General features: G+C 38.2%; 1 protein-coding gene across 1 annotated transcript in view; it reads left to right on the top strand.

The window, feature by feature from the left end:
- The window catches only part of LMNB1 (lamin B1), a 79,963-nt gene extending 61,470 nt beyond the window's left edge, over positions 1-18,493 (top strand). The window contains exons 10-12 of the mRNA XM_036742108.1: positions 1,626-1,745; positions 14,532-14,654; positions 17,877-18,493. Coding sequence (XP_036598003.1) covers positions 1,626-1,745; positions 14,532-14,654; positions 17,877-17,918 — 285 coding nt within the window. The 3' untranslated portion in view covers positions 17,919-18,493. The remainder of the gene's footprint in view (positions 1-1,625; positions 1,746-14,531; positions 14,655-17,876) is intronic.
- Positions 18,494-22,305: the final 3,812 nt, after the last annotated feature.

Raw genomic sequence — 22,305 nt, 5'->3', positions numbered from 1 at the left:
GATGCTGAGTGAAATGAGCAGAACCAGGAGAACATTTTACACAAGTAACAGCAGCACTGTATGATGACCAACTTTGATAGACTTAGCTCTTCTCAGCAATGCAGTGATCTAAGATGATTCCAGAAAGACTCATGATGGAAAATGCTATCTACATCCAGAGAAAGAAATATGGAGTCTGAATGCAAATCAAAGCATACTGTTTTCTCCCTTTTTTTCCCCTTTCTCATGGTTTTTCATTTTGTTCTGACTCTTCTTTCATAACATGACTAATGTGGAAATATGTTTAATATAATTTTACATGTATAGCCTATATAGATTGCATGCCATCTTGAGGAGGGAGGAGAGGAAGAAGGGGGAAAAATTTAGAACTCAAAATCTTATAAAAGTGAATGTTGAAAACTAAAAATAAATAAATTTTTTAAAAGACAGGCAAAAACATTGTCCCTGCCCTCAAGGATTTCATGTTATAATGAAGACAGTATGGAAACCAGTATACATATACATACACATATAACATTCACACACATACAGAGGAAATGGAAGGTAATATCATAGTATACTATACTTCATAAATATTATTAGTATTCTTTTTAGAAAATTTTTTCATCAAATGGGGAAAAAAAAGGTTTTCTCCTTGTTCTGGGAAAGGCCTCAGGCCAAGTCCTCTGGTAGTTTAGGTTTGATACTGGAACAAAATGAAACACTTATAATTGGGAGGGAGGTATCTTGTTTTATGGAGTTCATACCAGAGCTGCACATGGAAAGAGAAGAGTTGTTTTTTTTTTACCACTGATTGACGTGTTTATGTACCTAGTAACTGGTTTAGTTAGCTTTATTTAGGCAAGAAATGCAAGGTTTTCCTGATCATGTTTAGCAAATTATCAAACCCTGGTATTGCAAGGGTAGCCACCTTACCTAATCACAATGCCCTTGTGATTGATCAGGGGTAAGTGGAGGCTCATAGTCCAGGCCAGCTACTGATTGATTGTCCTCAATGTCACCTCTCCCACTTGCTTCCCTATGAATTTGCCCAGAAACAACAGATGTAAGAATGGAGACCTGGTGCTCTATGTTCTTTGTCAGAGGTATGCATCCCACCCTATTCCTGTGCTGCTGCTTGTGCATACCCTGGGTCTAAAGAGCTGGTTAGCTGCCCTTCTTCATTTGGGGTATAGAAGACTCAGATCTTTTCCTTTCATGCCTGGGAAATAATGGTGACAGCCCAACAAAAGAGCTTGGTTTGGAAACATCCAAGGGGAACACTTCCCTGGGAATCAGAATACCCCTGTAACAGTGGACTTCCCTTCCTTCCTCCCCTCCCCACAATGACAACTCAGAGAAGGTACTTGAGATTTTTGACTTACTGCAGCTATCTCCATTTTGTGAGATCATAGGCTTTTAGCATTGGAAGAGACCTTACAAACCATTTATATCAGCCTCCTCATTTTTCATGTAAGAAAACTGAGGACAAGAGGTGAAATGTCTTGTTTACGTTCCTATAGGTAATGTAGTCCAGCTATATAATGACTGCCTTTGTGGTGTTTTGGCTAAGAAGTTGGATTATCATTCCATTAATATCATGGGAAAGGATTTTGTGTATAATGATGTTCTTTCTTATTTCCCAGATTTGGGCTGCAAATGCTGGAGTCACTGCATCTCCTCCCACTGACCTTATCTGGAAGAACCAGAACTCTTGGGGTACTGGTGAAGATGTAAAGGTTATATTAAAAAATTCTCAGGGAGAGGTAAGACAATTTAGAAAAAGAATGTTTAATCTTTTTTTGTCATAGTCCACTTCACAGTCTCAAAATAACAAATAATAGTCAATTAACATTTATTAAACCCTTCCTATATGCTAAGTACTATGTGCTAGAAATAGAAATAAAAGAAATAAAGGTAGTCCTGACCTCAAGGAGCATAGCACACAGAACAAAGCTGAAAAGTGGGGCAAGGGGCATGGAGGAAGGAAGAGCATGGTGGAGTTCAATCCAAGGAGTGTAACTAGTAGGAAATGAATAGCCAGCTGTTCTGTGAGCCCTTTTTAAGTGTAGGCTTTGGGGAGTTTTCCTCTGCCCTCTAGCCTTCCAAAGGGGCAGAGGGTACTGAGGGTACTCAAGAGTTGTGAATATCAAAGCTATTGAATTCTTGCAGGCTAACAAGTTTACCAGAAGTATGATGATAGTGGAGTCCAAGTCCCAACACAAATAAATAGGACTACTAAGAAAACCAGTTATATCAAAATATAGTTATCAGAATATTTTTTCAAAAACTAATTCCTAGACCCCAGGTTAAGAATCCCCAATTTAGACACAGTGTTGTATAATGAATAGGGCACTGGGTTTAGAGTCTGAGTGACCTGGGTTCAAATCTCTCCTCAGACATTTATGAGTTATTCAACCTTAGCAAGTCACTTAATCTCTCTGTGCCTCAGTTTGTGTATTGTATAAATTTGTGTATTATGTAAAACAGAGGTATCTAAGGTCCCTTCAAGCTTTAACATCTATAATCCTGTGATCTTTAACTTCATTAATACAACTGCAGTAGGACTCTCTCTTGAAAAATTGTCAGTTGAAACATGCAAATAAAGAAGTAAATAATATTTTTTTTTTAATGCAATTTATTTATTTAACATATTTGGTTTTCAGCATTGATTTTCACAACAGTTTGAATTACAAATTTTCTCCCCATTTCTGCCCTCCCCCCCCACTCCAAGATGGCGTATATTCTGGTTGCCCTGTTCCCCAGTCAGCCCTCCCCTCTATCACCCCCCTCCCCTCTCATCCCCTTTTCCCTTCCTTTCTTGTAGGGCAAGATAAATTTCTACGCCCCATTGCCTGTGTATCTTATTTTTTAGTTGCATACAAAAAGTTTTTTTGTTTTTGAACATCTGATTTTAAAACTTTGAGTTCCAAATTCCCTTCCCTCTTCCCTTCCCACCCACCCTCCCTAAGAAGTTGAGCAATTCAACCTAGGCCACACATGTATTATTATGTATAACCCTTCCACAATATTCATGTTGTGAAAGGCTAACTACATTTTGCTCCTTCCCAACCCATCCCGCTTTATTGAATTTTCTCCCTTGACCCTGTCCCCTTTCCAAAGTGTTTGTTTTGATTACCTCCACCCCCATCTGCCCTCCACTCCATCATCCCCCTGCCTTTCATTTTTTTTTTTTTATCTTCCTCCCTCTTCTTTCCTGTGGGGTAAGATACCCAACTGAGTATGTATGGTATTCCCCCTCAGGCCAAATCTGATGAGAGCAAGGTTCACTCATTCCCTCCTCACCTGCCCACTCCCCTCCTCTCCTAGAACTGCTTCCTCTTGCCACCTTTATGGGAGATAATCCACCCCATTCTATCTCTCCCTATCTCCCTCTCTCAGTAAGTTACTCTCTCATCCCTTAATTTCATTTTATTTCTTTTAGCTATCTTCCCTTCATCCTCAACTCACCCTGTGTCTGCTCTCTTTCTTTTACATATATATATATATATACACATACATACACATACATACATATACACATAGATACATGCATACATACACATTCACTTATATATATACATAAACATATATATATGCATATATATATATATGCATATTCCCTTCAACTACCCTAATACTGAGGTCTCATGAATCATACTCATCATCTTTCCATGTAGGAATGTAAACAAAACAGTTCAACTTTAGTAAGTCCCTTGCAATTTCCGTTTCTTGATTACCTTTTCATGCTTCTCTTGATTCTTGTGTTTGAAAGTCAAATTTTCTATTCAGTTCTGGTCTTTTCACTGAGAAAGCTTGAAAGTCCTCCATTTTATTGAAAGTCCATATTTTGCCTTGGAACATGATACTCAGTTTTGCTGGGTAGGTGATTCTAGGTTTTAATCCTAGCTCCATTGACCTCCGGAATATCGCATTCCACGCCCTTCGATCTCTTAATGTAGAAGCTGCCAGGTCTTGGGTTATTCTGATTGGGTTTCCACAATATTCAAATTGTTTCTTTCTGGCTGCTTGCAGTATTTTCTCCTTGATCTGGGGGCTCTGGAATTTGGCAACAATATTCCTAGGAGATTTCTTTTTGGGATCTATTTGCGGAGGCGATCGATGGATTCTTTCAATTTCTATTTTGCCCTGTGGCTCTAGAATATCAGGGCAGTTCTCCTTGATAATTTCCTGAAAGATGGTATCTAGGCTCTTTTTTTGATCATGGCTTTCAGGTAGTCCAATAATTTTTAAATGATCTCTCCTGGATCTATTTTCCAGGTCAGTGGTTTTTCCAAGGAGATATTTCACATTGTCTTCCATTTTTTCATTCCTCTGCTTCTGTTTTATAATATCCTGATTTCTCATAAAGTCACTAGCTTCCACTTGCTCCAATCTAATTTTTAAAGTAGTATTTTCTTCAGTGGTCTTTTGGACCTCCTTTTCCATTTGGCTAATTCTGCCTTTCAAGGAATTCTTCTCCTCATTGGCTTTTTGGAGCTCTTTTGCCATTTGAGTTAGTCTATTTTGTAAGGTGTTGTTTTCTTCAGTGTATTTTTCCGTATTTTTTTGGGTCTCCTTTAGCAAGTCATTGACTTGTTTTTCATGGTTTTCTCGCATCCTTCTTATTTCTCTTCCCAATTTTTCCTCTACTTCTCTAACTTGCTTTTCCAAATCCTTTTTGAGTTCTTCTATGGTCTGGGGCCAGTTCATGTTTTTCTTGGAGGCTTTGGTTGTAGGCTCTATGACTTTGCTGTCTTCTTTAGGCTGTATGTTTTGGTCTTCTTTGTCACCAAAGAAAGAATCCAAAGTCTGAGACTGAATCTGGGCGCGTTTTCGCGTCCTGGCCATATTCCCAACCAACTAACTTGACCCTTGAGCTTTTCAGTGGGGTATGACTGCTTGTAGATTACAGAGTTCTATGTTCTACGTTTGGGGGGGAGGTGCCAGCTCTGTGAGAGCCGCACTCCTCCTTCCCCAAGGACCCCCAGTCCAGACTGGGCTCAGATCTTCGGCAGGCTGTGCACCCCTGCTGTGATCCGCCACTTAATTCCCCCCACCAGGTGGGCCTGGAGCCGGAAGTAACAACAGCTGTAGCTGCCCCACCTCCGCTGCCCCCGGGGCTGGAAGCCGAACCGCGAACTCCTTCTACTCCCGCAGCTTTTCCCACTAACCTTCTCCGCAGTCTTTGGTGTTTGTGGGTCGAGGGGTCTGGTAATTGCTCACGTATTCAGGGCGCTAGGGCCCCCTCCGCCCGGCTTCCGGTCTGGATCGTCCACGCCGCTCAGGCTGGGCTCTGCTCCACTCCGTTCCCAGCTCCCAGCTCCCAGCTCCCAGCTCCGTGTGGAATAGAGCTCACCCAGAGACTATCCGGGCTGTCCTGGGCTGGAGCCCTGCTTCCCTCTGCTGTTCTGTGGGTTCTGCCGTTCTAGAATTGGTTCAGAGCCATTTTTATAGGTTTTTGGAGGGACTCGGGTACGGAGCTCACTGTAGTCCGAGCTTACCAGTCGCCATCTTGGCTCCGCCCCCTAGAAGTAAATAATATTAATTGTAATTAAACTAATAATTCAGAACCAAGGCAGCTTATTCATGATAGCTGGTGTTTATATAACTTTATAGCTTACAAGGCATTGCAGATATTCTTTCCATTATGTAGACTAGTAAAATGGGGCAGAGAGAATACCCAAGGTTATATCTACCAGCAAGCAACAGAACTGGGATTCAGACAAGTTATCTGACTCTGAATTTAGTCTTCTACACTAGAGATGTATAGGGACACAAGCCTGACTGTAGCCCAAGTGATTAAAATGTAATTGGGAAATATTTAACAATTTTTTAAAAATTATAATAGAATGTGGTGGTTTTCTAAGTTAGTATGCAGCTACAGCAATCCTTACGTACAGTTTGGTGGCCTCTCTTTCTGTTTGGGTTTGACACCACTATTCTATCCCATGTATAGCTTAAATTATAAAATTGTGATCACATTTCAGGAATCAGAGTAAATATATGATTGAATCCTGAAGGCAAACCCAAAACATATTAGATGAGTCTATTTTTGTTAATAAGTCTTTAAAAAGACTTACTGTAAAGCTCATCTGAATTTGATGATTTCTCCATAATGAAGGTATTAAGTAGGACAAGAAAGTGAAGTAGCATCGGAATCATATTGATATTTCTCCCTCCATTATTTTCCTCCAACCTTTAACAATTTCTTAAGGAATTGGCCTCGAAATGAAACAGTTACCAGTGTGGTAAGCCTAGTTTTTAAAATTTGTGGCTTTGTGCCATATCCCTGCACCCCTTTAAACTAACTCTTACATCATATACAGGAATCTGGATCCAATCAATAAGCATTTATCAAGTGCTTGCTGTATGCCAGACACTCTGCTAAGTTTTGGAGATACAAAAAGAGGCAAGAAACAGTCTTTGCCCTCAAGGAGCATGCATTCTACATGGAGGAGACAACATGCAAACAAATGTATACGGGCTAACTATATACAGAATAAATAGGAGATAATTAATAGAGGGATGTGCTGGAATTAAGTCTGGGAAGATTTCCTGTAGAAGATGGGATTTTAGTCGGGACTTAAAGGAAGCCAAGGTGGTCAACAGTCAGAGCAGATGGGGGACAGCCAGAGAAAATGCCTGAAGCAGAAAGAGTGAGTGTCTTGTTGATGGCACAGCCAGAAGGTGAGAGTCACAAGAATGCTTCCTTTTCAAAAAACTGGGGGTTTCTTAAAAAGGCAAGTTATGAATTGTATTGAATTTAACCACAGAATGCTGGGTGGTAGTGGTGGTGATTGGTTTTTATCCCTTAGGAGGAAGAAGCCAGGGCCTTGATTTGATACTTTTTTGTTTCTCAGTTCTGTACACTGGCATTAGTTCAGTGTTCTTTGGTGCTTCTCACTTGACTACATGGAGATAAATCCTATTAGGGTAGGACCAAATGTAAATATTGAAGTGTCAAGCTGGGAAACCAAATACATGTAACAACAATGTTACTTGCACCTGCTGTGGGGGTGTAAGACCAATAACACCAGCGCACGGGAGGGCTGCTAGCACAAGTTCTTTGATCTGCTTCTCTAAAGGAAAGCAACATAAAAGGGGTCAACTATCTTATTTTCAAACATACATATATCATTCATTTAGTTCAGGGGAACAGTCAGTACCTTGAACTTCAGAGAAAATACAAGCAGAAATTACCTAAACGGAGCAAATACAAACAGCAAAGACCAACAGACAGGGCTTCCAATTGTCTGACCAAAAACAATACATACATAGTTACCAGAGAGAGAAGCACCCACATCTGGGTTTTTCAAAGCTGCGGAGGAGGAGCGGTCCTTGACAGCTACCCAGAGTCTCATCTGACTACATCACACGAACACTTCCTGTGAGTCCCAAAGCAAAATGCTAACCTCAGAGTGTATACATACACTTCCTCAGGGTCAGAGGGCATCACAACCCTTGTGAACCAGGCTCATGTGACTCAAACTCATGTGGCTTAGGCTTCCATGTGACTTAAGCAGGTCACATGGGCCTATTAATGGATGGGAAAGATCTTCCCATTAAGTAAAAATACATATACAATACATCAATTAGTTAAAAAAAACTAAAAGAGTAAACATGAGTTTCAAACTATTATATTTGAGTCTGTACTTTATATTAAAAAAACCTAAGTATTAGACACCTACATACTAAAGCAGTATCCGGTAAAGCAAAATACCCGTATAGTAAATAACCTAGTTCTTTAGAGTTCATAGGATCATAGATTTAGAGATGAATTGTAACTTCCTCATTTTATCCATGAAGATGCTGAAACTTAGAGAGCTTTAGATGACTTGTTCAAGGTGTCACAGGTAGTAAGTGGCAGAGCTGGAATTTAAATCTGGTTCCTCTGACTCCAAATACCTTGAATATCTTATTCTGTCCTCCCTACCAAGAGGATTGAGAAAACCATGTTACTTCCTTTTCTGTGTTTTATTGTATTTCTATGTTTTATTGTTAAATATTTCCCATTTACATTTTAATCTGATTCCTACTGGGTGTTTGATACTTCTGTTTAGTTCTTTTTACCTGGACTCAAATTACAATGAGAAATTATTCAACAGAAAACCTTAGCTCCTGGTCATCTTCATTCCAAGCAACTACTTGTGATTTGGTCCAGACATATTATAATAGTTAATAATCTGTCAACAGCACCAATGAAACATATGTGGTCCAGTCACTGTGCATAAACATACATGATAAAATATGTCTATAAATTGTATGTGTATATGTGTGTGTGCATGTACTAGCTGTGTGACCTTGGGCAAATCACTCAACCCCAATTGCCCTGCCCAAAAAAAGCCAAAAAAAATTGTTTAGCTTAAACATGATCTGCTTTTCTCCTGTGTCTCCCTCCTTTCACCCCGCCCCCCCCCACCAAAGGAATCATGAAATAATTAATAATTAACAACTTAGGACCAAAGACATTTTTAATAATAGCTACTATTTGTGTTGCATTTTATGATTTACCTTATCCTATTTATCAAAATTACTGTGATTTTTCCCCCCGACTTTTGAATAAGTATTGAATAAATTAATTTAGGTAGTATTTGTCATTATTGTTGTACTGGAATGAGTAGTTACTATTTCCTCAGTTACTTAGGTCCGTCTTTATTTTTGGAAAGAATATTTCATATAGTTGCTGTGTGTGTCTTGGTAGACATCCAAGTATTTTATACATCCCATAGTTATTTTGATTGGAATTTCTTTTTCTATCTCTTCCTGCTGTTTTTTGGGGGGAATATATTTAAATACTGATTTCTGTGTATTTATTTTATATACTTCGACTTTGCTAAGTGTATTGTTTCCCTTAATTTTAGTTCCCTCCTTAGACTTCTCTAGATTCTGTGAAAGATAACATAATAAAGATAACTTTTATGTAAGTGTATGAAACTGAGAAATGTATACTTACCAAAGTCCACTGGGAGGGAGGTGATCCAGCCTAGTGTCTACACTGAAGATGGCTTTTCTGTTAATAGTGAACTCTTTGAGATGTTTCTGGTTGCGAGTTATTACATCAAGCTCCAGAATTCTCCAGGAGAAAGATCTATAATCACGCAAAGAAGTTTATCCTAACCATCACACAGACCAAATGGATGAAGAATGTTTACTTCCCTAATTACAACATGCATTTGTATAAATACTCTGCAGAACTTGTTTTTAGTGTCTGTGATAGTCTGTGCAGATGGATAAATTGTGTTCAGAGTTAAATTGGAAGAGGAGAGTGGGCTGCATTGACTTTTCAGAATTACTAAATTCCTTGAATGATACCACGCTTCATTTTCAAAAGTCCATCTTTTTAATCCCAGTAATTCTATCAGTGTTGCTTTTATATGGTAGCATGACATAGAATACAAGAATCTTAGAAAATTTAAAACTGAATTTTACTTGGAGGTCAGTGGAGAGGTACGTAGTGTGAGCAGGTTGCAACATTCAACCAACGAGCAACTTCAAAGAAGAGAAGTAAGAATCATCAGGGTTCATTTTGGCAGGGAAGGATTGACATGCTGTGAGATAATGCAGGATATTAGATAATATACTATGAGACCCTTTGATATAAACTTGTTTCCCTTCTGTTGGGCTATAGGCAGAACCTTGTTTTTTTAAACAAAATATCTTTTTGTACCAAGTCAGCATCTACCTGTGACAATTAAGAATACATAGAGCTAATAAATTTCTTAATGTCAAATAAGTGTCCTTTGTGTTAAGATTCAAATTTACCATATTCTGATATGATAGCACACTTAGACACCGTCATCATCATCCATCCCCCCCCACCCCATTTTTATTTCCTTCAGGACAGATTTTGGCTTATATCAAATCCAGATTTATAATTGCAGATGATAACATTTTAATTTCTAAGATCCAGTGCTCTTAGTACTTCAAAAGAAAAAAAGGTTATTATCCATAAATTCATGTATTTCCTCAAACATGTGGTGGAAATTCCCAACTCCTCCATGTAATCTTCCTCTGCTTCCTTAAAGAGCTGGATGAATTCCCAATCCCCTGCCTCTTTTACCTTTCTTTGAGACTTACCAGATAAAGATACCCTAAGCATTCTAAATCTCAATTTCCATCCTCCCAGGAATTTCAAGCTGCATATACTAGGAAATAGAGTATTACAAACCGTTTGAAATCACACCTGTCTGTTATCAGGTTAGACTAAAGTGTGCTGAGCTAAAATATTATTAGATTCTAAGTTTAAATGGCTGCTTTTGACCCAGATTATGAAGAGACCCAAGGAATTTGTTTTAATGCTGCCAGTTTCCCCAGAGCTTTCATGGTTATTTAAATAGTTGAATTAAATAATTGAATAATTGAACACTACAAGGCAACAGTTAATGATGGATTTAAATTTGTTGTGTAGTCCTGTCCAACTCTATATAACTCCATGGACTTTTGTTCATGGAGCTTTCCTGGCAAAGATACTACAGTGATTTTCCATTTCCTTCTCCAGTGTGTCCCCATTTTACAGATGAAGAACTGAGACAAATAAGGGTTAAATGACTAGCCCAGGGTCATACAGCTAGTAAGTGTCTGAATCCAGATTTGAACTCGGATCTTCTTGGCTTCAAGACCAGTGTGCTAGTCATGGCAATACCTACCTGCCCTAGATATTTTTTTATTTTTTAAAATTTATTTAACATATTTAGTTTTCAGCATTGATTTTCACAAGAGTTGAATTTTCTCCCCATTTCTACCCTCCCCCCCAACTCCAAGATGACGTATATTCTGGTTGCCCTGTTCCCTAGTCAGCCCTCCCTTCTGTCACCCCACTACCCTCCCATCCCCTTTTCACTTCCTTTCTTGTAGGGCAAGATAAATTTCTATGCCCCATTGCCTGTGTATCTTATTTTCTAGTTGCATGCAAAAACTTTTTTTTTTTGTTTCTGAAGATATGTTTTTAAAACTTAGAGTTCCAAATTCTCTCCCCTCTTCCCTTTCCACCCACCCTCCCTAAGAAGTCAAGCAATTCAGCATAGGCCACATGTGTATCATTATGTTTAACCCTTCCACAATACTCATGTTGTGAAAGACTAACTATATTTTGCTCCTTCCCAACCCATCCCGCTTTATTGAATTTTCTCCCTTGACCCTGTCCTCTTTCCAAAGTGTTTGTTTTTGATTACCTCCACCCCCATCTGCCCTCCCCTCCATCATCTCCCGCTTTTTTTATCTTCTTCCCTCTTCTTTCCTGTGGGGTAAGATACCCAATTGAGTATGTATGGTATTCCCTCCTCAGGTCAAATTTGATGAGAGCAAGATTCACTCATTCCCCCCTCACCTGCCCTCTCCCCTCCTCCCACAGAACTGCTTCCTCTTGCCAGCTTTATGCGAGATAATCCACCCCATTCTATCTCTCCCTATCTCCCTCTCTCAATATATTCCTCTCTCATCCCTTAATTTGATTTTATTTCTTTTAGATATCTTCCCTTCATCTTCAACTCACCCTGTGTCCTCTCTCTCTCTCTCTCTCTCTCTCTCTCTGTATGTATGTATATATATATATATCTACACACACATGTATATACATACATGCACATTCATATATATATATACACACATATATATATATATATACATATTCCTTTCAGCTACTATGATATTGAGGTCTCATGAATCATACACATCATCTTTCTATGTAGGAATGTAAACAAAACAGTTCAACTTTAGTAAGTACCTTATGATTTCTCTTTTTTGTTTACCTTTTCATGCTTCTCTTGATTCTTGTGTTTGAAAGTCAAATGTTCTATTCAGCTCTGGTCTTTTCACTGAGAAAGCTTGAAAGACCTCTATTTTATTGAAAGTCCATATTTTGCCTTGGAGCATGATACTCAGTTTTGCTGGGTAGGTGATTCTAGGTTTTAATCCTAGCTCCATTGACCTCTGGAATATCATATTCCAAGCCCTTTGATCTCTTAATGTAGAAGCTGCCAGATCTTGGATTATTCTGATTGTGTTTCCACAATACTCAAATTGTTTGTTTCTGGCTGCTTGCAGTATTTTCTCCTTGCTCTGGGAGCTCTGGAATTTGGCGACAATATTCCTAGGAGATTTCTTTTTGGGATCTATTTGAGGAGGCAATCGGTGGATTCTTTCAATTTCTATTTTGCCCTGTGGCTCTAGAATCTCAGGGCAGTTCTCCTTGATAATTTCTTGAAAGATGATATCTAGGCTCTTTTTTGGATCATGGCTTTCAGGTAGTCCAATAATTTTTAAATTATCTCTCCTGGATCTGTTTTCCAGGTCAGTGGTTTTTCCAATGAGATATTTCACATTGTCTTCTATTTTTTCATTCCTTTGGTTCTGTTTTATAATATCTTGATTTCTCATCATGTCACTAGCTTCCACTTGCTCCAGTCTAATTTTTAAGGTAGTATTTTCTTCAGTGGTCCGTTGGACCTCTATTTTTTAAGGTGTTGTTTTCTTCAGTGTATTTTTCAGTATTTTTTTGGGTCTCCTTTAGCAAGTCATTGATTTGTTTTTCATGGTTTTCTCGCATCCTTCTCATTTCTCTTCCCAATTTTTCCTCTACTTCTCTAACTATTCCAAATCCTTTTTGAGCTCTTCCATAGCCTGGGACCAGTTCATGTTTTTCTTGGAGGCTTTTGGTGTAGGCTCTTGCACTTTGTTGACTTCTTTAGGCTGTATGTTTTGGTCTTCTTTGTCACCAAAGAAAGAATCCAAAGTCTGAGACTGAATCTGGGTGTGTTTTCGCTGCCTGGCCATATTCCCAACCAACTAACCTGACCCTTGAGTTTTTCAGTGGGGTATGACTGCTTGTAGACTAAAGAGTTCTATGTTCCACGTTTGGGGGGGATGTGCCAGCTCTACCACACCAGCACTCTTCCTTCCCCAAGAACCCCCAACCCGCACTGGGCTTAGATCTTCAGCAGGCTGTGCACTCCTGCTCTGATCCGCCACATAATTCCTTCCACCAGGTGGGCCTGGGGCCGGAAGCAACAGCAGCTATAGCTGCCCCACCTCCGCTGCCCAAGGGCGGTGGCCAAACGGTGAACTCCTTCCACTCCCAAAGCTTTTCCCACTAACCTTCTCTGTTGTCTTTGGTGTTTGTGGGTTGAGAAGTCTGGTAACTGCCACAGCTCACTGATACAGGGCGCTAGGGCCCACTCTGCCCGGCTCCTGGTCTGGTTGGTCCAAGCAGCTCACGCTGGGCTCTGCTCTGCTCCCATATCCCAGCTTCGTGTGGGATAGACCTCACCCAGAGACCATCCAGGCTGTCCTGGGCTGGAGCCCTGCTTCCCTCTTCTGTTTTGTGGGTTCTGCAGTTCTAGAATTTGTTCAGAGCCATTTTTTATAGGTTTTTGGAGGGACTCGCTGGGGAGCTCACTGCTTTCCAGCTGCCATCTTGGCTCCGCCCCCGGAAGTAGGACCTGCCCTAGATTTAAGTTTAGGTAGAATCATTATAGGCTTAAGTTGTATGAAAAGTTTTATATATCTTATTGTTCTTCATGTGATGTTGGTAGCATATTTTAAATAGGGTGCAGTTTGTCATATAGATATCAAATGCTATATAGAGTTTTCATTATATCTAGGTCTATTTTATATATTTGTATTATTTGAGTATGTCATAAGTTTGGAACTGAGTCAAAGGTTCAGCGAGGCAGTATAAATATTATAGCATTTTTAGGCAGTTTATTAATTGCTGTCATTTTCAGGCAACTTGTTAATTGCTGACTTGGTAATAATTGGAACTTTTTGAAACACTCTTTTTGCTTCTTAGCCAGCATATTGTTTTCTTGTGTTTTTAGATTTTTAGTGGTGATGTTATTTTTAATTCTTATTTCAAATTTCTCATCAGTGGAATTCATATAAAAATTCCTAATTCTCTAGAAATTACAGTTCTACAGACTGCTAAGAATAGATCATCTTTTTTCCTTGGAGAGTTCTGTTGTCTCTCATGGGTTGAACCAAAATCTTAAATCTCACTCCCAACTAATGAGCCTATTTATTCTTATGTATTCTTTGGTATCTTATAATCTGTATAACTTCTCCAGTTTCTCTTTGCTGTTTTGCTTAGATAAAAGGGTTATTGGCTTTTTTAAAAATCCTAGTGCAAGTTGCTACTATAGAACTGTTATTTTATGTATAATGTTTGGTAAATTATTGTGCATGTGGGTAATATAGTTGCTTTTTGTAATTGAACAAAATTGTTCAATTGCTGCTTAGCTTCTTAAACACTCACTGAAAAGATCTTAAGACTACTTCAATAAGTAAACAAGATGATAAATATAATATGGATTTCCCAGTCTCTTGTGGTTTTAATATTTCCCACTGAGTTCTTTATGTTTTAAGATAATTGTCATTATTTTATCAGCCAAAAGTGTGATTCCTCTGGCTATGGATTTATCAGTCACTTTTGCTGTTTCTGTCAATATGCACTCCCTCTTCCTCCTAGAAGAGGTTGTCCCATATGACCAGCCTGCATGAGTTCAAATGTTATGCCTTATTCATACTTGTAATTATAAACCTACTTTTATTTTCAGGAGGTTGCTCAAAGAAGTACAGTCTTCAGAACAACCTTACCTGAAGAGGAGGAGGAAGAAGAGGAAGAGGGAAGGAAAGAAGTTATTGAAATAGTTGAGGAAGAGAATGGCTCTCACCAGCAGGTATTACTCTATTCATTTGTTTGAAATTTTGTTAATAAAATATATTAGTTGTATTAAACGTATTTAAAAAGAAGTCAGAAGTGTGTTTAATTAATTGGAAACTGCTCAATCATATGTAACCTTTTGAAAATAAATTGGGAAGAATAAACTATATTCATATATCAAGAGGAAAAATTATTAGATTCTTATTAATCAAGAGAGATTTTTAGCTACTTTAAAAAACTTATAAAATAAAGAAACCCCATATTATCATTCAAATTAATTAAACTGGAACTTTGCTTTCAGTCACCTGCATGAGAAGCCAAGAGTCTGAACCTAGAGTAGAAGGAGTGAATGAAACTTGAGAAAAGAATTAACAGGACTTATTGATATGGAAAAGACGGGGGAATGCTTGAGAGAAAGGGAATATCAAAGATGACTTTCAGGTTCCTAGCCTGGGGGACTGGAAAATTTGTGATTCCAGTGGCATAAGTGAGAAAGTTAAGAGAAGGGAAGCCAATTTTTTTTTTTTGAGGTGATGACAGAACATGGCTAGAGAATATACAGAGGGAAAGAGTAAAAGGCCAGCTGTTGAGCATTGAGGTACTCAGAGTAGGAAAAAGAAATGTTATTGAAAGAAGTAGAAGAATGGATCACAGAACTGGGAGAGTTAGAATAGCACGGTGACCCAGAGTTCAAGGAAGAAAAAGGTGATCAGCAGAGTCAGTTTGAATAATCAAAGGGAATGACAGCTGGGGGTGGGGGCTGCCCACAGGACTTGATACTTGGTGACTAGAAAAAATCTCTAGTGACTTTTGAGGGAGCAGTTTAAGGAGAAGAGAAGGAAAAGTCAGAATAGATTTCAAGGGTTAATAAAAGACAGGAAGTGGAGGTAATGGTAGGTGTACATCACAAGTTGGAAGAAGTGTAACAGTGAAATTAATTTAATAAAAAATAGTATGGCTTACAGGAGCCATGGGGGGCCAGTGGAATTCTGAGGCATCAAGGGATGAAAACACAGGAGAAAGAGTTGAGGGAAGAAAACACGATGTGTTACCAAGACTGGAAGTAGGATAATTGAGAGAGCAAGGTGTCAGAATCATTCTGCTCTAAGTATTAAGCACCTGCTATGTGCCAGGAACTGTGTTAATGTTGAGGAAGCAAAAACAATGAATGAAACAATTTGCTCAGAAAGCAAAAGGGAATTCACTTAAACTCATAGGTTGAAGAGTTGATCTTAGAAAAGAGGAGTAGCTTTTCATAGGAGAAAGGAATGAAGAATTAAAAGATTAACATAAGAGAGATAAGAGGGCTGAGGAAGCTTAAGATGGGTGGCCTTGATTTTCTCTGCAAAGTAGGATAATAGGTTACTAGGTTGCAGGGAGGGGCAATGGATGCCAGAGAAGATTTCAAGAGCTATTGTGAAAAATGTTCCAGAGAACTAACATGAGATAAATAGAAGGATTACTGAGTAACAGCAACAGCTCATTAAGAAGTAACATTAATTTATAATGGGGCCAGTTTTGCTTTGTTTCAGGACTTCTCCCCTCCAATAATGTTCTGTAATCCTATAGGAGAAATGTAAAAGGAGAACAGTAGTGGGAGAAGAGCGTCGAGAATACAAAATTGGGAACTACCAATACAGAAAGGAAAAGAGTAGCATGTCAGTGAGGGCAAGATTAAAATGAACGTGCATTCCAGGCCAGCTAAGTAGTGAGGTATAACTGGGACAATGGAAGAGGTAAAGTAGGTAGTAACAATAAGGACTTCACTAGGTTTAAGGTAAAGGCAGTGTCAGAGTTGATGGGTAAGAAGGTCGTAGGTGGAGATGAGAACATCGATTTTGAGATCATGGTGGTTGAATCAGTGCCATGCCCATGATGAAATTCAGGATATAGCTGTTACTGGTGAGAGGCTAATGTAGAACAGGGATGAAGAGGTTGAGGCTGAGAAATGGTGTTAAGTCAAAGTACTATATGGGTCACTGACATAGAGTAGTCATAGTTGGAAATGGGGTGAAGAAGAAAAATGTAATCCAGGTGTTGACATCAAGAAAAGGCAGGTCCTGGAATATAGTATGTTGATAATATGTAGTATATTGATAATGGTTGCAAGTATTTGGAGAGGATGGTATAATCATATAACATGTATTGGTGTGGTAGTTCAGCAGTTAGCAAGCTATTCATTTATTGGCGACATAAGAACATTGATGGAGCACTAAGACAACATACATCATGTTCTTTGTAGGCAAAACCGCTGAAATAGAGCTATACAAAATGAGACACAAAAGGTTAAGATCTTGTAAGTGTAATACTCTTTAGTGAGTCATTTGGGGGGAATTTTTTTTCCTTTTCAGTATTGTAAATTTGACAAACCTCAACAAACAAAAACATTTTCCCATATGAAGAACAGAAAAGGAACACTACATATGAAACTGAATCTCTGCTATGTAATATCGTTTTAAGTCTATTTCAAATTTAAAATGATAGTTCCTGACACTGCCTTGTTTGTGTCCCCTTATAAACTTAATTTTGCTTTTTGCTATATATTTTAGGTAATTTTGTTTTTCCTTTTTGGTGTCACTGTAACTACTCCCTTCATACCTCTGTCCCCAAGAAATGCTGTAAGAAAATAAGTGCTGTCAAGAAAAATAAATCCACATATTGGCTATCTCTATAATTATATATCTCCTTCTGGACCTCTAGTCCATCACCTTGCCAACAAGAAATGGCAAGCATCGTTCACTATCAGTCTTCTGGAGCCACAATTAGTCATTATGTTTACCTTTTTGATGTGGTCATTGTAGGAACTTTCCTCATGGTTCTATTTATTTGACTATGCATCAGTTTATTAAAATCTTCTGAGGTTTCTCTATGTCCCTAATTCTGTTCATTCATATCCTATAATTTTTTCAACCATTCCTAATTGATGGGCACTCACTTTATCTCCAGTCCTTTGCTACATTAAAGTACTGATGTCTGTGTGTATACACATATACATGTACACATTAATCACAGAACATGATTAATGTGTTGGCATTAGTAAAACCATTGCTGTAAGTTTTTACTTTGGTGTTCAATTTTTAAAATTTCTTCATGTGACTGGAAGGTTCCTTATAACCTTTGGTTCTCAAGTTAACTATTTATAAACTGGGACAAGGCTGAACTTGATTACTAAGCTAGCTCTAAGATTCTATGTTTCTCTTTCTTCACAATAACTTTTTTTTTCTTCTTTCCTAATCAGGGAGACCCAAGAACATCCAAGAGAAGCTGTGCAATTATGTAAACTGTCCAAATGTCTTTCTCAAAATAAGAAACTGCAGTAATCCTTATCAACATACACTCAGAACCTTCTCAGAAGCACAAAGTATTTTTGTATTTCCTTTATGTGAATTTATAAGCTGGAAGCCTAATGGCCTTAATTTCCTTTTTGACACTGAAAAACATGTTTTATAAAAGAAATCCTATCCATAACTTTTCGTAAGATGTGAATTACTGATGATGTGAATTTTTTTTTTTAAATCCCTCAAATTTTTCTGCCTTTTTTGTGTTACTGGATTTTTCTTGGTCTTTATTTTTGAAAGCTTTTGTGAGAAGGAGAAATAAACCACTATGTGTCTGGGGGTTATTTGGAGATTTCTCCATCTGGACTATCATTGTGCTATTGATAATTCTCTATTCTGTATAATGGTGCTGTGAGGGAGAGGGAAAGCATTTTCAATATTTTGGACATTTTTGTACTGGTTTTTTTTTGTAATAATAAAGATTACGGATTTTTTTGATAGAAAAAACGAAACTTTGTAAGAAAGTAATATTGCCTAATCATGTGAACACTCTCAATAAAAGCTACAGCAAAACCTGTTTTATTTGGTTCTTCTTATGTTCTTAGATTCTTAAACAACAAGGTTGGGGGGGAGTGAGAGAAAGGGAGGGAAAGAAGGGTTTCCATATTAAAATATGTTCTTTAAAATAATGTAACTTGTTTAAATTTTCCTATGTGATATTAACAAATAAAAAAATCTGCAAACCACAGTAATGTTGGGGCTTCAGTAAATTATCTTTAATCTGCTTAGAAATAGAATACTTGTGAAAGAAAATATTGTATTTTGTCTTTGTGGCACTCACCTGTCAAAGATGAATTTATGAATTAAATTATTCTAATTCAATTTAAATATCTTTGTTAGAAAATCCCAAGGGACAGAAACATTCTGCTTTTGGAAATTTTTCAAGCCATTTACAATCACTTTTTGTAGTTTTTCCAAACAGACAAAATTCCCAACTAAGATAAAACAGGAATAAAATTCAGCTGTTTGATTCTAAAGCAGCAGAATAATTTTTAACACACCTTGGAGAATCATGTTCATAAAACCATTAAATACCATTTTAACCACTTGTTTCCCTAATATTCACCTTTTTTTCCTGGACAGAGTTGAACTCAAAGGATAATTCAAACTAATCAAAGACCTCTTCTTTCTTTTCTTAGTCTAATCATTACCTTAATCACTTAAGAGAGGAATCCTTCCAGATGATCTAGCTTTCCTTTTAGGAACTGATAATGTTAAAAAAAATTCAGGACATTGTTTTGGCATTGATAATGAAAGAAAGACGAATAATTTTTCTCATTCCGGGGGTGACCAATGACTTGAGATTAAAGCACTGTCTTAATATCATTTTGTGATCTGTAGGCTGAGGGAAGAGGAGATAGAGTAGGGTGGGAAGAGGTATCAGTATGCTTCCACATGTTTTAGAGGAAATGCAAACTTTCAGCTGATGCAGAGTGGAATGAGAAGAGGCAGAAGAATGATCTGTTGCTGAAACAACGTAAAAATGAACAATTCTGAAAGACTTGAGAACTCTGATCACTGTAATGATCAACTATGATTTCAGAGGACAAATACTTCAGAACATTTCCCACCTTCTGACAGAGATGATACATAGATAAAGCTAGGTGAAACAAGCATTCTTGGACATGGCCAGTGTGGGGATGTATTTTGCTTTACCATACATATTTGTTGTAGGAGGTTGGGAGTAGAAGCGAGAGAGAAGATAAGACTGTTAATTGAAAAAATAAAATTTTTAAATATTAAATAAATACATTGGTTCCCATTGTTATTTTAGCCATTAGTTTCTTGTGCCACCACTATCACCTGTCCAGTGTCCTTTAATGAGATAGACATGGCACAGTGGGAAACCACATCACCATGGACAAGTCACTTCAGCTTGTTTCCTTATCCATATCCTAAAGCAGGGGTGCTTAAGGTTCCCCACCCCTGAATCCTAAAGTGTTATTAACAAATGAGATCATATATAACAGACTTTGCAAATCTTAAGAGTCCCACATATGGCCCCAACTACACGACTCACTGATTCCATTCAGTTTTCTAAACATAAATTTCTAACTTATTGTCTGCTTAGCAATGGTCTAAATGACACCCAAAAGGGGAACTGGTTTCTATGACGCTGTCTGCTCACTTGAATTAAATGGCAATGAAATAATTGCCTTCTCGTTACTCACTTGGTCATACTCCTTGCTCTTCAGCAGCACTTTCTGGTTCTTACAATTCCTATGCAGAACTTTGTAGGTGCTCATGGAGTGTCCTTCGGGAAAGGGACGGTTCATTGACTAATACAAAGCAATCTCCACATAACATATTGCAATAGCATCATTAATACATTATAAGTTAACTTCTGTAAGTAACTTCTGTTACCCATGGTAACATTGTTTGAACTACGAACAGACATAAATTGTATAATCTCATCATAGGACCACCTGTTTTCTGAAATATTTTCCTTAATGACATTTTAGCATCTTAGAATTAGAAGGGAACTTAAAGGATATTGTAAGGCCAATCAGTAAGTGAAAGATTGAGCACATTGAAGGTAGGGCCTGATTAGAGGCAGGCCCACACCCTTTCACTAACTAGGTATGAGGCCCTAAGGGGAGTTGCTAAGACCAGAGCCAATGGTATGTGCACTGAATTCTAGTCAATCAGATGCCTGCTAAGACTGTATAAAAAGAGAGCCCAGAACTGACAGCAGAACTGAGAACAGCAAGATTCAGAAGCAGATACCAAGAAGACATTGAGGCAGTGAGAGCTACAGGAATCGGAATTCAGTTCAAGGAGAAGGAGCAGGAACTCAGAGTTGACAGAGGGGCAGAGAATACTAAGCAGAGAGTTAGTATTTGTGATTGTTTGCAGCCAGGCTGTCCAAAATAGGGCCCTTGGGCCACATGTGGCCTGTAGTGTGATTTTATGTGGGCCTGCCTGTGGGTTTTAATTTTCACAAGCAAAATAATAAAATAGTAATTTGCATGGAATGGGTATTAGATTTTTTAATTCCATCACTAATAAATAATCTCATTGATGTTTTTGGTGTTTTTAAGCAGTATTACAGATGGAACACATCACACAGAATTTTCAACCAATCTGTAAGATGTGTTCTGTCTGTATGATGCAGACTAGTCAGTAGGCACTTACCTTTATACTGTTGTGTGGTTGCTTTGTTGTTTTGTGTTTGCTTTTGCGCTTTGCGCCTTCACCTGTTGTACTGATGATGTGCGTTCCCCCACTTTCTATTAGTGTACTGTATTTTTTATTCTGGGTGTGGCCCTTGAATAATTATTTTAATGTGGCCCTAAGATAACCTAAGGTTGGGCAGCCCTGGTTTACAGGAAGGCCTAGTAGGGGGGAAGGTTACAGTGATTTGGCTCCTTGCTATAATATTGTGTTATAATTTCCTTGTTGCTACACTGAGGTGGGCTTACTGGCTTTGGAATATTATTGCTACTATATGGAATGGGAATTACTGGACCTGGGATTGGGTTCTCTCATGCCTAAATAAATGTTATACTTCCTTTGCCTTCTACCTAGAGAATTTCTTATTCTTCAGGATTCTGAACCATTCAGGAATGTTCACGGTCATCCTCAAGATCATGAAATCTTGCCTTACTGATATAGACATCTAGTCCAATCCATATATCAACAATAATCTCTTCTAAAATGTACCCAAATCAGATAACCTTTGTGTGAAAACCTCTAGTGAGAAGCAAACACATCCTTCCAAGGCAAATCACTTGATGTTTGGATAGCTCCAATTGTTTGGAAATTTTTTCCTCATCTCAGATCTGAATTTACTCCTTTGCAGCTCCGTCCCTATTGTTCCAGAACAAGTCAAATTTCTCTTGTTTGTGATAGTCCTTCAAATATTTGAAGGTAACTTCTGTCTCTCCCATCTTATCTTCTCCAGGCTAAACATCCCTAGTTCTTTCAACAAAATTCTTATATAGCATGGACTCAAGGCCCTTCACCGTCATGGCTGCCCTCTGGAACAAAATGACCTTCCTAAAATGTGGTACTCAAAAATAAACATAATATTCAACTCCATTTTCAATTAGTTGTTCTGCTTGGTTTCAACTCCACAGGAACACCATGCTCCCCAGAATAAGCTGATCACCTGAAATCTCTCCACCTCATCAGGTTTTGATAGTCAACATCTTCTCCATCTTCTCAACTCCTCTTCTGTTGCCTCCCCTCTGATTGGAGGGCTGGAAGGTGGAACATGCAACTCTTCCCAAAGCCTTCCTTTTTAAAGGACTCACAATCTTCCTGGTAATTCCATTTTCTATCAGCAGCTCTACCTTGTTTAACTCCATGATGGACAGTTCCTGTTGC

This window comes from Trichosurus vulpecula, chromosome 1 (genome assembly GCF_011100635.1).
Source record: "Trichosurus vulpecula isolate mTriVul1 chromosome 1, mTriVul1.pri, whole genome shotgun sequence".
Lineage (NCBI taxonomy): Eukaryota > Metazoa > Chordata > Mammalia > Diprotodontia > Phalangeridae > Trichosurus > Trichosurus vulpecula.
Note: the sequence above shows the minus strand (reverse complement) of the source record. Positions and strands in the feature narration are given on the sequence as shown.